Source organism: Saccostrea echinata, unplaced genomic scaffold (genome assembly GCF_033153115.1).
Source record: "Saccostrea echinata isolate AGI-Se365-2 ecotype Australia unplaced genomic scaffold, CSIRO_AGI_Sech_v1 ptg000054l, whole genome shotgun sequence".
Classification (NCBI taxonomy): Eukaryota; Metazoa; Mollusca; class Bivalvia; order Ostreida; family Ostreidae; genus Saccostrea; species Saccostrea echinata.
In genome coordinates this window covers 58,119,946-58,137,229 of record NW_026889803.1, presented here as the reverse complement: position 1 = coordinate 58,137,229, position 17,284 = coordinate 58,119,946, and the positions used below count along the sequence as shown (strand labels likewise).

Here is a 17,284-nt window from a genome sequence, read left to right as displayed (position 1 = left end):
CCATGATTTGAACAAACCAAACTTGAATCTGCACTACCTACGAATGCTTGCTTGCATAATAATATCATTAATCATGAAACTGTTATTCTTGAAGAGTTTTTAATCCCCCCCCCCCCCATATATTCCTATGTAAAACTTTGATCCCTTGTGGCTCCATTCAGTGATACTATCCTATGGGTGCCATGATTTGAAGAAACTTGAATGTACACAATGTAATGAATGTACACAATGTAATGAACTTTTTCTGGCCCAGTGGTACTTGAGAAGTTTTTGAAGAAACCCACCCAGGGGTTGAAATTTTCCTGGAAATCCCACTAGCCCAGGGGCTACTGATCAGGAAAAAATTACTAGCCCAAACCTCAAACTAACTAGCCCAACAATTTTTTTATGCAAAATGAAAACAAAAAGTTAAAGTTTTGAATGTTTTGGTGACAGAAACAAATTAAACTAGTTCTCAGTCAAAAGAAACCAGTCTTCATAGAAAAATGAAAGTAAACTGACGAGAATTTTTTTCTGTTCTGCTAGTCCGACAGACTATCGTTACGTTTAAATAAGCTAGCCCGAGTCTTAAAATAACTAGCCCCGGGCGTCAGGCTACCGTATATTTCAACCCCTGAACCCACCCAATTTTTGCCTTTTCTTAATTATCTCCCATTTGATGAAAGAAACAGTGAGCAAGCTCACATACCCCACGCTCCCCCAAAACTCGACAATGCAAAACGTAATGAATGGCACAGTGCATTTTAAATACACAGTATAATTCAAAAAGGGGAAAAAAATCATCACATCAAAACTACTTGCATATAAGGACATTCAAATCTTTTAATGTTACAAATTTAATTGGGCTGAAGTTTCTAGATAAATAATAGAATAAAAATTTCTTGGTAATATACAAATCTATACATCATGTCTGAAATACCTACAAAGTTCCAGGAAATCAGTGCAGGAGTTATGCTGACAAACTGTTATTTAAATTCCTCAGTGATTTCGATTTGTTAATGAGTGTAAGTCCATGTCCAACACATGACAAATTACACATTTAAATAATGATGGAAACAAAATTATGATGTAGTCATATGAATTTGTTTATATATTGTACTTATGAAATTATTTAAGGCAAAGCACCAATTTGAGAGGGGGGGGGGGGGGGGGGAGGGGAAGAACTATCCAAGATTGTGTGTGTGTGTGTGTGTGTGTGTGTGTGTGTGTTTTAAATCATTAATATTTTGATCTCAAAATCAATAGGGGTCTTTTTAAGGTCTTAAAATATTTCACATAAAATTTCATTACAAAAGCTGATTCTAGTGGATTTCCTTATTACCTAACTGGAAAGTTTCTGCAATAATAGGTAAAACTCTTACGGCAAAAATAATGGAATCAGAATTTCCTGGTAATATGCACATCTACACACTGTGTACTAAAAATCTGCAAAGTTTGACCAAATTCTGTACAGCGGTTTATGAGGATTTGCGGTGACAATCTGTTCATCTCTCTATTCAAGATATGGCCAAAAATCTAAGTTGAAAAGTGCCAAAATTCCCAGAAAAATAATGGAATCGGAATTTCCTGGTAATATGCACATCTACACTATGTACTAAATATCTGCAAAGTTTGACCAAATTCTGTGCAGCGGTTTAAGAGGAGTTGAGCTGACAAACTGTTCATCTCTCTATTCAAGATATGGCCAAAAATCTAAGTTGAAAAGTGCCAAAATTCCCAGAAAAATAATGAAATCAAAATTTCCTGGTAATATGCACATCTACACACTGTGTACTAAATATCTGCAAAGTTTGACCAAATTCTGTGCAGCGGTTTAAGAAGAGTTGCGCTGACAAACTCTTCATCTCTATATTCAAGATATGGCCAAAAATCTATGTTGAAAAGTGCCAAAATTCCCAGAAAAATAATGGAATCGGAATTTCCTGGTAATATGCACATCTACACATTGTGTCCTAAATATCTGTTTGACAAAATTCTGTGCAGCGGTTTATGAGGAGTTGCGCTGATAAAAAAACAGGACTGACGGACTGACTGACTGACTGACACACTGACTGACTGACTGACGGACGGGTCAAAAACATTACTAGTATACGTCATGCAACTTGTTGCGTGGGGTATAAATATAACTTGAAACCCTTCACCAAAGGATGCTTTATGGGAAGTCTGGTTGATATTGGTAAAGTGGTGCTGTAGAGGACATCAAAAATATGAAATTTTTACAGACAGACAGACAGACACACATAGATAGAGGACAGACAACATCAGAAAAACTCATTTAAACCTTTAATTGCTTCAGGTGAGCAAAAAACATTTTTTTCCACATGAAAAGGTCAGGGCATACTGTGAGACTTTTTAAACAATTGATCTATCTCATTTTTTGTTTTTTTTTTTACAATTTTTACTCCATAATCTACATTCAAACCAATACCTTCATCATATTTTCCTGACCCCTGGAACTCGGGATGTTTTTCTACTTCATATGTTTTTGGAGGATCTGAAAAATAGGAATTGCGATGTTAATAAAATAAAACTTCCAAATTAATTATTTACATGAATTGCATAAGCTACTTGTATTTTATGAAACCCCTTTACTGTCACTTTGATGATTCTTTTTGACAACAGGACTGATTTTACAAACCTTTAACTTCAATTTATGTGATCTTATTATGATAACCTATATACAAAGTAACTGCAACAGTTAAAATGAATGTGGCAGTTGAGAGTTTTTCTCCTAAAAGATGTAGGTTTTATAAACATCACTGAAGAAAAGTTAACATGAAGGAATAAATAAAATTCTTAATGAGATGTTTACTAATGGTGAATACATGTAACACCTAATGAACACTGATGCGTTAATGAAATCTCCTTATAGAAATTATCATTTACATTTGTCAGCAAAGTGAATGACATTTACAATTTATATGCACTTACGTACAACATACATGATTTTGATGATGTTTTGCAGTCCTATTGCAACTTAATATATGAAGAAAAAAAAAAATCATTATTTCACTTCAGGAAATAAATCTGATCTAGAAGACAATTACCAGTGCATGTATGAGATTTTCATTTATCAAAAACAAATACCTTTATTTTTGTTTTGTTTCTGTAATAGCTTAAGCCACTAATAGAAATGATCTTGACCAAAAAAAATTAATGATTAGATGTTCACAGTTGGACAAAGTTCATTCAAACAAACGTACATGTACCTTTATTCAATACGTAACGTACAAGTGAAGGAAAAGCGGACATTTGAGTGAGTGCTTAAAATTGGCAGGAGTTCTGCATCACATAAAAATATTACCTGTGAAGCAGGATTAAAATAATCTTTCATAATTGGTGCAGATGAATTAAATACACTAAATATAATAGTTTATCTATGAAACATAATTTATATTGATATAAACCTGAATTTGACCAAAATAACCACACCCTGATTTCATTGAAAACCATTAAGTAACAAAGACAATGGAAAAGGGAAGGGGTTATGGATAAATAGTAAGCAAAATGAATTACATGTATAATCAAATTAAAAATGCATCAAAATATTGTTGCATTGAAAGGAATTCTATCTTAAAGCTTGCACAGAAGGCTTTTTAAGATGTTAACAGCTGCATTAAGTGTTTTAAATTAAAATTAACATAACTGTCCTTACATAAATTATCATTCTCTTACTAAACGTCCATATTTTTTTATTTCTATCACTAACTGGAAATGTCTCATTTTCATATGTTAATAAATATACATTGGGAAAAAACAGTTACATCAAAACACACAGCATGGTAAATACAGGAAGTCTAACTCATAACAGCAGAATTTCCATTTAGTACTATAAAATCAAGTATCAGTTAACATAACAAGAGGTCCATGGGCCACATTGCTCACCTGAGCACTGTGGCTAGGAAAAAAAGCAAAAATCAGTTCAATATTGAAAAGCTTAAGGTTTTGCCAAAGGAAGGTCAAGATGTCCAAAAATTTATTTTTACAATAGCTCCAAAACTATGCGAGGTATAAAGTTAAAACTTTTACAGTTTATAAATATATCATTGATTAACAGATAGAAAGTATCACTTAAAAACAATTATTCAAAAAAGAAATATTTTTTGAGAAAAAAATTTCAAAAAATTCGCATATCAAAAAAAATGCACCTGGTTAATTCTGTACTTTTAGTGAAAACCATAATTGCAGAAATAATATATGTTTATCAATGAAGGGCAAGTTGGACATGCATGGTCTCTGAAAGGCTGTTATTGAAAGCATGACATGTATAAAGACAAGACGCCTATAAAATCCGCCATTTGCAATGTACTTTTGGTTTCAAATCTTAACATTTGGACATAATAAACAGGGAAAACAACTTTCCAGAGGTTATTGAAGTCCAGCTTGCCCTTCATTGATAAACATATTTGTTTAAATGTTAAACAAACATTGTTTATGCAATAATGGCTTTCACTAAAAGTACGGAATTAATTAGGTGTATTTAAAAAAAAATATGCATTTTTTTAAAAGAATTTTTCTCGATAAATACTTTCTTTAAGTATTTGTAATCATGTGATACTATCTATCTGTTAATCAATTATATATTTATAAACTGTAAAAGTTTTAACTTTATAAACCACATAGTTTTGGAGCTATTGTAAAAATAAATTTTTGGACATGTTGACCTGTAGCAAAACCTTAAAAACATAAGTGGTCCCAACCTTTCCCTAAAAAAGGGATGGGGTGTTAAATGAACAAACTTGAATATACACTAACTAAGGATGCTTACATATTTCTTTGACTAACTGTGGCTTTTTTCCTATAAGATTGAAATTTCATTGTGATCCCCCCATGATTTGAACAAATATGAATCTACACTACCTGAGGATGCTTCCATATAAATATGACCAATCATAGCTTTGCTGTTCTTGAAAAGAAGATTTTTAAAAAAAATTCTTATGTATTCCCATGTATAACTTTGCTTGTCCATTGTGGACCCACCCTACCCCTGGAGGTCATGATTTGAACAAACTTGAATCTACACTACCTGAGGATACTTCTGCATAGATAATAACCAGTGATGAATTTGCTGTTCTTGAGAAGACGATTTTTCATACTATATACAGGGGCTGACAAATCCCATTGCCCGACGCACGGGGCTAGTGAATTTTAGAGGAAGGCAAGTGAATCTTTAATAGGCACTTGTCCGTTGGCAAGTAACTTTAAAAAATCAATCCATAATTTTAAAAAAAATGTCCTAGTTTTACACGAAATTGAAACTATTTTGTCGTAAGAGTTATCTTCCTTTGCTTGTCACACTTCGAAAGTGATCTTTCATTATCAATTCATTACAAGTCTTACTGAAAGTTTAAGTGAACCGAAAGAGACGAATTGGCATTGGAGAAATGGAGAAAGTTTAAACAAATAGGCGGCAGAAAAACAATCAGAGCTGATGAAAAGTACATCGTCAACACTCATAGTCTGGTTAATAACGATGTTATTGATATAATGGTCTAAGCATACTAAGTATGAGGAAAAAAAAACAATGGAAACAATTATTCCTACCAAATGGCAAAAGACATGTGTAGGGCTGAATAATACAATAGCAACACGAATGGTATGGTACTTCGTACTTTTTGGCAGTAGTTTTCAACTGTCACCAATATTCAGAACAACACATTCAATTTAAGTTTGCAAAATTACGGTGATTACGGGGCATTTCGGTGATTCTTAGAACCAAAAATTTTCTGATTTGGTGACAAATTTATTCATTATGATGAATATGAAATGCTGGATAGTAGACTACATTGAAAGAATGAAAGGGAATATGTTTTGTTGTTTTAGATGAAATTGAAACTATTTTGTCATAAGATTTATCTTTAATTTGTAGTTTATGGTGGGGCAAGTAAAAATTGAAGTAGGGCAAGTGAATTTTGACCATGCACTTGCCCGTGGGCAAGTGCTTGAAAAATCTGTTTCTCAGCCCCTGATATATGTAAAACTGTGTAAAACTTTGATCATCCATTGTGGGCCCATCCTACCCCAGGGGGTCATGATTTGAACAATCTTGAATCTACACTATCTGAGGATAATTCCACATGAGTTTTGTCTTTCCTGTCACAGTGGTTCTTGAGAAGAAGATTTTTTAAAGATGCCATTAATTTTTCATTAATTTGTAATTATCTCCCCTTATAAGAGGGTGTAGCCCTTCATTTGAACAAATTTGAATCCCCTTCACCAAAGGATACTCTGTTCCAAGTTTGGTTGAAATTGACCCAGTGGTTCTGGAGAAGAAGATGAAATTGTGAAAAGTTTACAACAACGACGATGACACGATGACAATGATAGACAACAGAGAGATTTTGATCAGAAAAGCTCACTTGAGCCTTTGGCTCAGGTGAGCTATTAAATAAACTCTTACCCCCCCCCCCCCCCCCCACCTATTTATCATAAATTAAATGCATGGAGAAATATCTGTAAGTCTTGTTTGGAAACCCTATAAAAAAAGCTCTGAGAACTAACCTAAAAACTAAGCTGAGCTATACAGACAGTGAGATAGACAGACAATAAGATAGACTAAGTGCTTCTAATGCCCTGTTCACACGAAGAGTTTAATTCGCAGTAAATTAATATGAAGTAAAATGATGCGAATTAAACTAATGCGAATTAAATTGTGTTCACACGACAGCTAGTAAACTAATGCGAATTATAATTTTATTTCTACAACATGGCTACATGTATTCAGTGAGGCTATTATGACGTCATTTACAAATCACGTCATATCGTGCAGATATTATATAATGTCATATAGGGTCTCTGTACATATTTTAGTGATTAACATAATTTTCCTTTGTTTTCCACTCAAAATTAGCACAAGTATGTATATTTGACCATCGACCTGTGGCCTGTGACTTAATTCTAACCTTACGCATGCGTCAAAATTTAATTCGAATTAACTTTGCTTAGCGTTCACACGGAGCTAATGCAAAGTAATTTAATGCACAGTAAACTAATTCGAATTAAACTATTAATTCGCATTAAATTCTCCATGTGAACGCAGATCAAATTTAATTCACAAAAACTTATGTTTAATTCAAATTAAACTCTCCATGTGAACAGGGCATAATATACCACCTATAGCTTAATTGTGGGAATAGAAAATCTCAATCCCAAGGCATTGTACCTATTTCTTGTCCATAGCCAAGACTAGTAACTTTTCAGAATTAAGAGATAAAAAAATCCTTAGTAATTTCTCTTACTATTTTGAAAAATTGGACTTAGGGGTAGCAAGATATCTATGCATACATATGCTATCATAATGACATAATTCTGAACATGCCTTGACGACGGTATAACTCCTGTACACAGTTTCCGTATAAAGTTTCAATCTCCTCCCTAAATGTCACTTTGTTCTGATTCAATAGATTAGGTCCCTCTTCATCACTCACATTGTCATAGAAACAACAGTCCTCCAACTGAATTATGGGTACATTTGGTGTGACGTACTCTTCCTCTGCTATATATCGACTCAGTCTCTTTTCTGCCCCCTCTTTTGATCTTTCAAGAGTTTTGACTACCCCATTTGGATTTTTTATCAGTGGATTTCCACTTTGCATCACATTTTCTAAAATTTGTTTGTGATTCAACATACTTCCACAAATTTCCGCCCCACCATTATTGTAGATGTTGTCCACTTCTTCATATATCTCTTCATTGTTATATGTTAAATCTTCATCATCCAGAATTGTTACATACGTATGAGGATCCTCTGCTATATGTGAAGTGCCACTGTTTTGATAGATACATTCCCTTTCATCCATATTTAACAGTCGGTCCCCAAGTGTCCACTTAAAATACATCAGTCTAATCAACTCCTAACATGGATACAATTTCTACACGGATCTGACTGGCGAAACTCAAATAGGAAAAACCACTTTGTGAACACCACCATTTTTAACAAATAACCATAACTTCACACATGAACCACGGATTAAAAAGCACTTAAATGACATGTGAAGATCACTAACGTCCACAGAGAGGAGCCTTATAAAGTTTAAGACACACACATCCCATATTTAGTTCACAAATACCATGTCTTAAGAGTAATTTCTTATCACAAGTTTTGGGTCTCAATTTATACTCTAAAATTGGCTATTTTGTATTAATCTCTTTCAAAGTATCCATAAATTAGCATTCTAGATTTAGTTCCCACAACAATGTCAACATATCTGTTGAATCAACAATATGTTTACAATTCTAAATCATATAAACATTTTCATTCCAACATCAATTAATAAACTAGAGAGGACTAAACTGTTACTCATTATAATCAAGTTTTAAAATTACTTTCAGGAAATTGTAGTTAAAAGAATATGTGATGCAGATACATGATTCATGTGTTATTTCATATAATTTCCTCATACAAATTTGTGTTCTGGGTTATAACAATAATTAGTTATACATTTCATATCTCCATAAAGACATCTACACTTATAGAAAATGAGCATGCAAAGCAAGTGGAACTTGATGGGAAATTGAGACTGGGCATTTTGTAGGGGTTGCACCTGAGCAGATAAGCATTTTGTGTTGCATTAATGTCACTTACTTTGTGATATTCTAACAGTTTTCTTTTTTGTATCTGCTAAAATAGCCCAACAGAAGAAGAAATATTTTGTCAATCAAAGCCTTAATATCATGACAAAATGCATATTAACTACTTGATATACTCTCTTAATTAGTATTCTAACTGATATTTCTTGTGCCCATGGAGTAAACACATGAAAACACACACACACACACTCAAGAATACAATAAGAGAAACTTAAAATGAAGTGCTGGATCACGAAAACCACAGGTAATAAAAATTACTTCACTGTAAGCATGAATTCATTTGAAATGTGTTCACTGTATCCATATTTTACTGTAAATTATGGCTTAGTTTACTTTCTATCTACAGTAATATTTCTCCTGTATGAAATATTTCTATTACAATGGTAATACCTTTCTTGGTTTGTTTCTTCTTGTACATTCTCCCTTGCTCTGTGGATGCCTGCAGACTTTTCCCGCTGTGGATGCCATATGGATGCTCAGTTACGGAAGTCTGTTTCCGAGCTTTGAACAGATTGAGATGGTCATAACTTCCACTGAAGTCCACAGGTGTGTCATACAGAGGTTCACCGGTAGTGGGATCAATATGGCTGCTATCTGATTCTGTAGGCAACAACCAAAGGGTTTCTTACTTTAATTCATATTAACACCTTGACAATATACCCTTGAAACAATATACAGTAAAACTCGGTTATAGTGAAGTCTTGGGGACCTGCGAAACTACTTCGCTATATCTGTAATTTGTTATATACACATAAAAAAATTTGTTAAAGTATATAATTTATGGCAAACTCACTGTATAACTTTTTCCCTTAAATATGACTACCAAATGTGTTTTGGGAAATATTACAAACAAAAGTTACCTTGGAATTCAACAATTTTGGGATGAATTGAATTTTACATTTAAAATACTTACAAAAATAGTATCAGCTCAATATTTTAAAATAAAGATCTTTTATTCGTTATTTTAATCCTCTAGCGGACATACACCGGTAATCAGTTTGCTGTATCTGTAATTTTGCTATATCCGAGTTTGTTATATCTGTAAAAATTTACAAGGAATTAATTGTTAAGAATATTGCTGGGGATTCAAAAAAACTTCGCTATGTCCGTAAATTCACAAAATCTGTGTTCGTACTAAACGATTTTGGCTGAAAAAGATTTCCATAGCCATGATTAACAACATACAGTCAAACTTCCTTATCTCAAACTCAATGGGACAGAGAATAAAGTTCGAGATATCCAAGAATTATCAAGGACAAAATACTTAGAGAATAAGTGTTAGGGACTTCTAAATCACTTCGACATATCCATGGTATTCATGATTGCAGTGCTCGAGATACTGAAGTTCAACTGTATATTACAGAAAATTTCAATCCACAGTTCAAAGTTATTAACTTTACTAGATTTGTATCATAATTTTAACATCTCATTTCTCTGTAACTTGACCTATGAAATATGACCTTGAGTAAAGATCAACCAAAACGTTTAGGTGACGGGAATTCATTCCAACCAACGGTTACAGGGTTAAGGTTGTGAATCAGTTTTTGTGACACACAGACAGATATGCCAAAACCAATGTTTCCTCTCTTTAGGAGACATATCTTTTTATTCCGTACAATCTATTGCAATAGGTAAACACATGCATTTTATCAGAGATACCACATATTGTGGTAAAAAAGTAAAATCATTACACATCAGTGTACCGGTACATCGTATATTGACATCACCAACTCCTATACTTGTACATGTATCTGCATCTATCAGCAAAATGTAAAATGTACTTTGGAGACACTGTCTTATGCATGTACATTCCTTACACTTCATGACTGAAATCTCCTTACCTTTCCCATTTGCCACTTTGGGTGGTTTACTACCCCCCTTTACAGACTCTCTTGGGTCAGTGTAGTCATCAGACCACGGTGGATCATATGGAGAGGGTTTCTTCTCTACTGCCTCTTTTACAGGTGCAACACATTCATAGAGATTCTCTTCAGGAATGTGTTCAGGGACAAAGTTAGGATCCAGATTACTATTCCTAGCCAAGGAATATATACTGGGTTTCACCATGCCTGGCAGAGGTTGTGGTGCTGTCTTATAGGCTGAAGGTTTCCATGGATTCTTCTCCTCTGAAGAGGAAAGCCCTTGAGTTCCTGACCTAGGGGAAGAGATGTCCCCTGATGAATCTGACCTTGGGGATTCAAGTGTGTCACCTGATCCTGAGTGAGGGGATTTCGTTTCTCTTCCTACTAAGTTGTATTCATCTATATTCCCCTCCCAGGATTCTACTATTTTTAACACATGGCCAGCAGACCCACTCTTAGAGGACTTGTCTGAAGCATCACTATCATCATTAATTTGGGGAGGGATGAGAGAATCCTCCTGGTCCGTTTGTAATTCTGGAATCACAGATGGGGAGGAATGTGATTGTGTTAAAGTAATGGCTATGTCACTGGCTGGTTCAATCAAACTATTGTTTGTTTTATTACTAAGTGGTTGAGGATTTTTTTTATCACTTGGTTTGACACTCCATGCATCAGAGTACTGAGAGGATTGGTCTTCTTCAGGTGATAAGCTGTCTGGTCTCAATTCCTCTCTCTGAACCTAAGAATGGAAGATAGACATTTTTAATGTGACCTCTCATGAAACACATTTGAATAAATTTAAACAAATGCTTGCATCTAACATGCATACTATACAAATCAAAAGTCTCATTCATTTTTTTCCAAAATTTCTGAAATTTCATGGGTTTATAACCAAGAGTTATTCTGTTAGAAATTAATGATTTTCCTTTCTCTAGGAAGTAATGAATATTAATTTCTTAGAAATTTAAAAAAAAAAAATCTACAAAAGATAAACAAAATTTAATCTCACACATACATTTTTGTTTTGACAGTGTATTAATTTCTTTACAAAAAACATTCTGACTGGTGACTGAATATATCTAACTTCCCTACAGATTACTTTTAATGAATACTCACAGATATAGCATCAGTGTATTCATTATTCTCCAGGACCCCTTGTATGTCATCTACAGTGTAATCCTCCCCATCAGAATCCTCCTCAGTGTGGGACCCTGTTAACTTGGCCACATTCAAAATCTCGGCCTGAGACAGCCCCTGAATGGCCTCAGCCTGCTCAATCTAAAGAACATGGAATAGAATATTTATTCAGATGAGTTCACCTGCATGAAAGGTATTTGAATCTTAATAACAGTTAATGCTACATTAAGGTAAATTCAACTGCTACATAATTATCAGTAAAAATATTGATCCTTTGAGTAATTATCCAAATACCATAATTAAATAAGAAAAGTTCATTTCTGAATTTAAGTTATTCACATATAACTATATATGACTCATTTTAATAGACAAAAAATACTGTCATCAAACATGCACCTTATAATGTTATTTCTATTGAAGCCTTTGATATTCCAATGCACATGTATTCCTTATTGCTGGATAAATTCTAGCTATAGTGAAGTACTGGCATATGTGTTATCATGAATGGAGAAATGTTTGAGCATGGGTCTTTATCATTAATTTTATTATCACTAATTCTTTGATCAGGAAAACTGTATATTAATCCCCATGCAATATATTCTTTAAATTTTAAAACCATATCACATACAATTATTATGTTTTCCTAATTTTTTGCAAAAATATCCTTTACACCAAAAGTTCAGGAAAACGAAATTGCAAAAATAAATTATCCTTACCAAATTTTCAACATTTACAGTAAACCTGCAGTGCATCAAGCACCTTATTTGTACAGCCTGCTAGGTGGAAATTTCTATGTGTGTGTGTATGTTTTGTTTGTTTTGTTTTTTTTATTATGTGAGAATGCAAACAGCATATTCTCTACATATATCCTCATGACTTCAATGAAAAAAATGTGTTCATTTTAAACCACAGACTAAATCTGACTGTCACTTAACATAACATTTAAGCATGCATGACCAAGAGCATACTCAAAACAAGATTTTAGTAAATATCACAAAGATTCTCATAGAAGCTCAACTTGGTCAGGAAGTACATACCTCAACTTACATCCTGGATCATGTCATTATAATTACTAAGAAACTCCAAAGTGATTATTATCTCTGGAGTATGTCAGATACTCATGCATAGTAGAAATATTTTATAATCTTGAAGTTCTATTTATTTACTATGTATCCTGCAGTGCATATACATGTGCAATGTCTTTGTGAGGTTGATTATTTGTAAATTCAGATTCAACCTTTAAGACTTAAAGTACAAATGTACTCGGTATGTTAAATGGTATGTGGTATGAACTTCATCGAAGAAGACATGAATTTTACTTCCTGTTGAGCATGGTCATTATATGCTGTTCAATTTGATTTATTATTTTTTTTTATCTCTCCAATACACCTTGTATATGATTGCATAATGATGGCAAACAAACACACACACACAAATGAATTGTAAAGAGATTATGAAATAAAAGTTTGAATGAAATTCAGGAACCTTGCTTTGTAGAATTATATAGAAAAAGAGATATAACTTTTGAAATACTCTGAATGTTACTGTAAGAGAATGACAGACAGATTTTTGCCTCCACTTGTATTTGAACCTTGGACCTCTGGCATGCCAGTTTCCTGTTCTACTGATCCAGCTATTACAGAGTTGACCCACTAGCCCAAGCTAGTAAGAATCCTTAAGCCATCCTTCACACACTTTTATCCCAACAATTAAGTAACTGCTCCTTGTGATTCACTGCCTACCATGTTCCAGAAAGATACAGAGCATAACATGTACTCTAGCTCCCTTGTAATTTGATAACTCGATCCTCAAAATAAGTAGGTGTTGTCTATTATAGGGCTGGGTATCGGTTGGAAATTTTGTATTGTGATACATTGTGATATTTGAAAGTGAATTGCGATATGTATTGCAATGTTTTTAATAACAGTAAAAATGCTCTAATTTTCTTATTTCATTAACCTCCATTTATAAGCAGATCGAGTGTATAAAACTTTTACAAATATGTTGTAACAAAAAAGTTCTAGTTGATTTCACTATGGATTGGCAACGAAATGCAACCATACAACAGAAACCTTTACCATTTAGTACTGTTTGGCACAACTGAAAACGTTTCTGACATCTTAAATTTCATATTTTACTTCATAAATCTAAAGCCCAATCATTTTGCCGGTATATCGGTACTGGAAAAACGTATCGTAATACGATATTTTTGTTAACGAATCGCAATATACAGGAATATTGATATTATTGCCTTTGGGTATCTGAGACATTGTAAATTTAGTAAAGATTTATTGGACAGTAATAGAGAACTATTAATTAATTATTACCAAGCTTGTACTAATTGAAATACAGTCATCTTCAATCTGCTGCTTGTCATCCCCATCCATGATTTATTTTCATGTCAACCCTCTTATCTTCATCTCTGTCTGTATAAATCTGTAAATTATCTCAAGCTGCAATGATAAGTAAAATTTAAATACACTCCCTGGTTTCTTCTTTACATCATAGTTTCGATATCTTTCTTACCAGCTTTCTGATGAATGCATGTGCATGAGATAAAAAGTATTTACTAACAACCTAACTTATATAAAATTGTTTACATCTCAATACTGTAGCACTGATTTAAGTGAGGCTAAGCTAAAAATTACAAAAAGACTTTACGATTTTAGTCTCTTGAGATTAAAATCTTGTTAAAATGATTAAAGTCTTAATGCTGGCTATTAATATTGATCATAGTATGAAAATCAACCATTCTTCCTGGACACCTTATATGTATACATAGTACATGCAGTCAGTGGACACACATATGATATAAGGAGTACAACGTAGTTACAGGTATATAATTCCAAGTCAAATATGTCTACAGTCATTATCTCTATATTTTACCACCAAAAGAACACTGTGAAATTCTTTAATTTTCTGTCATGGCTTTTTACCTGATCACGGGATTTTATCAGCTTCAGCTACTGTTTATTTACCTGTCAAGTAATCCGGAAGTCCAATTCCAAGTGCAGCAAGGTTTGTAAGAAGCCATTTGATTGGTTTATATATCAGCTGGATCATCTCAAAAGTTCACTTTGGCGATCAGTTTTGTTTTCCAACTAGCATAATCATAAATGATACCTGATTATTTCAAACAATTTAATTGACTTAGTGTTCTAAACATAGCGGACGGTCTTTGAACATTTTATTTAAATTGAGCAAAAATAAAAAAAAAAAATGTGAAGTTCGAACAAAACTGAGATTATGGGAATTATGTATCCTTAATTCAAATGTATTGTTAAAAATTGAATCGTAATTGGATAATTTTGGTATAAGAGTTCTGACCAAATTATTTTCCAAAAGATGACGAGTGACATACCTTAAGGAGGGATTCTTCTCTAGATCTGGTTTCTGACTTGACGAAATATCCCAAGTATATTTGCTTGTATGTTTTATAAACTTAGCTGTAATGTATTTAAGAGATCATATTTTTCTTTACTCATCATAATTGTACAATTTTAAATAGAAAATGGTAAACTGAGTTTGAAATCCATAAGGGACTATATTTTTGGCGCAACTGCGGCGTATGAAAATATCTCCTTTTCTGCCTATCAAAATCACTTACAGAACATTACATGTGGTTAATTTTTTTTTAAACAATCATAGACTTGAAGAAATTTTGATATGTAACTAAAATTATAAATAATGCCCTAAAGTTTTAAAACATAGCAAATAAAAATGATTTTTTAAACAAACTACAATCTTGTTAGCTTTTGAAAGCCTCCAACCTTAAAACAGATTTGAGCAAAAAATCAGTAAAAAGGGTTTTTTCTCTCTTACTAAACGGTCAAAGCTTTTTGTTTTTGTATCATTTAGTATATTTATATGACTTCTTTAACATATGTAAAAATAAGAAATATTTGAATATAAGAAGCATAAAAAAAAATAACTAATATATCTTCAAAAATTACGAAAAACAGAGGAAATCCGGGTTAGCCAATATCTATTTAAGTTAAACAAGCATTCTGAGAGTATTGCATTAGCAATACTAGTCCCCTACCGGCAAGTGTAATCTGGTTCCCGTTAAGAATTGAAAATGCCATTATTCCGTCAAAAATCAATGAAGCGGGACGAAATGCAAACTTGATCTATAACTAATCAAGGTAAAGTCACATACCAAAAATCAGCTCAATATCTGAAAGCGTTTAGAAGAAAATTGCGGAAAACCTCTAAAAATTGAAAAGGCCGTAATTCCGTCAAAAATCAATGAAGCGGAACGAAATGCAAACTTGATCTGTAACTCATCAAGATACACTCACATACCAAAAATCAGCTCAATATCTGCTAGCGTTTAGGAAAAAAGTGCGGAAAACAAAGTGGGACAGACTGACAGACAGACAGAGGGACAGACAGACAGACGGACAGACGGACAGACAGACAGACAGACAGACAGACGGACGGACAGACTCAGAGGAAACCTATAGTCCCCTCCGGTTTCACCGGTAGGGGACTAATAATGTCAATTAATTCGGTAGAATCATCTGATAGACCCGATATGGTAACATCTTTTTGTGCAAAAAGAAAAACATTTTATCTTTTAAAATAGAAGTAGACATCACATGATTAGCAACAGTAATTTTTAGTCCCCTACCGGTGAAACCGGAGGGGACTATAGGTTTCCTCTGAGTCTGTCCGTCCGTCCGTCCGTCTGTCTGTTCCTCTGTCTGTCAGTCTGTCCCACTTGGTTTTCCGCACTTTTTTCCTAAACGCTTGCAGATATTGAGCTGATTTTTGGTATGTGAGTGTATCTTGATGAGTTGCAGATCAAGTTTGCATTTCGTTTTGCTTCATTGATTTTTGACGGAATTACGGACTTTGCAATTTTTAGGGGTTTTCCGCAATTTTCTTCTAAACGCTTGTAGATATTGAGCTGATTTTTGGTATGTGGCTTTACCTTGATTAGTTATAGATCAAGTTTGCATTTCGTCCCGCTTCATTAATTTTTGACGGAATTATGGCATTTTCAATTCTTAACGGGAACGGAACCAGATTACACTTGCCGGTAGGGGACTAGTATTGCTAATGCAATACTCTCAGAATGCTTGTTTTATTGAAAATACTAGACGTAAAAATATCTATATAATACCCGGTACAGAAAAAAATGCTCTCTTTTCCTCTTTCTGCAAAAATAAAGGGGGTTCCAACACCCGAGCCTCCCACCTCCCTGGATCCGCCAATGGAGTTAAAATTCAACCATTACGATACCTGCACGCTTAAGCCTCTTTTAATTCTGTTGTTAATTTTAAAGGCTACTTTACAATTGTGATAGATACCTAGATCAACATTTCGTATTCACATCATTTCAAGGTCATGATTTTTTTTATCATTACAGCCTATTTAAGCAGGCATAAATAATGAATTTAATTACACCTTTGTAAAATCACTAAACTAGAAATTTTCTTTGAATTTCATTTAGAAACACGTGCACATGGTCCTTTTTTAAAGGACAGCAACTTGTAACTGCTTTTTCTGGTCAGTGTGTTTAGGTGAGCGTTGTGGCCCATGGGCCTCTTGGGTGCAACCCTCGAAAACCTCTCAAGATCCACCACGGGATATATCGTATTGACGCTTAATTTTGGCGACGCAGGTCATTTGATATCGAGGTGTCGGATAACTCAGGATAAGTGACCCGAATTGTTATTCCATACATTTTA

At 33.6% G+C, this 17,284-nt stretch overlaps 1 protein-coding gene across 1 annotated transcript in view; it reads right to left on the bottom strand.

Moving 5' to 3' along the window:
• LOC133172061 (uncharacterized) overlaps positions 1–13,975 on the bottom strand; it is a 37,714-nt gene extending 23,739 nt beyond the window's left edge. Inside the window, exons 1-5 of the mRNA XM_061306869.1 lie at positions 13,916–13,975; positions 11,568–11,729; positions 10,431–11,190; positions 8,980–9,189; positions 2,429–2,494 (exon numbers count right to left, since the gene is read on the bottom strand). Coding sequence (XP_061162853.1) covers positions 2,429–2,494; positions 8,980–9,189; positions 10,431–11,190; positions 11,568–11,729; positions 13,916–13,975 — 1,258 coding nt within the window. The remainder of the gene's footprint in view (positions 1–2,428; positions 2,495–8,979; positions 9,190–10,430; positions 11,191–11,567; positions 11,730–13,915) is intronic.
• Between the last annotated feature and the right edge of the window lie 3,309 nt (positions 13,976–17,284).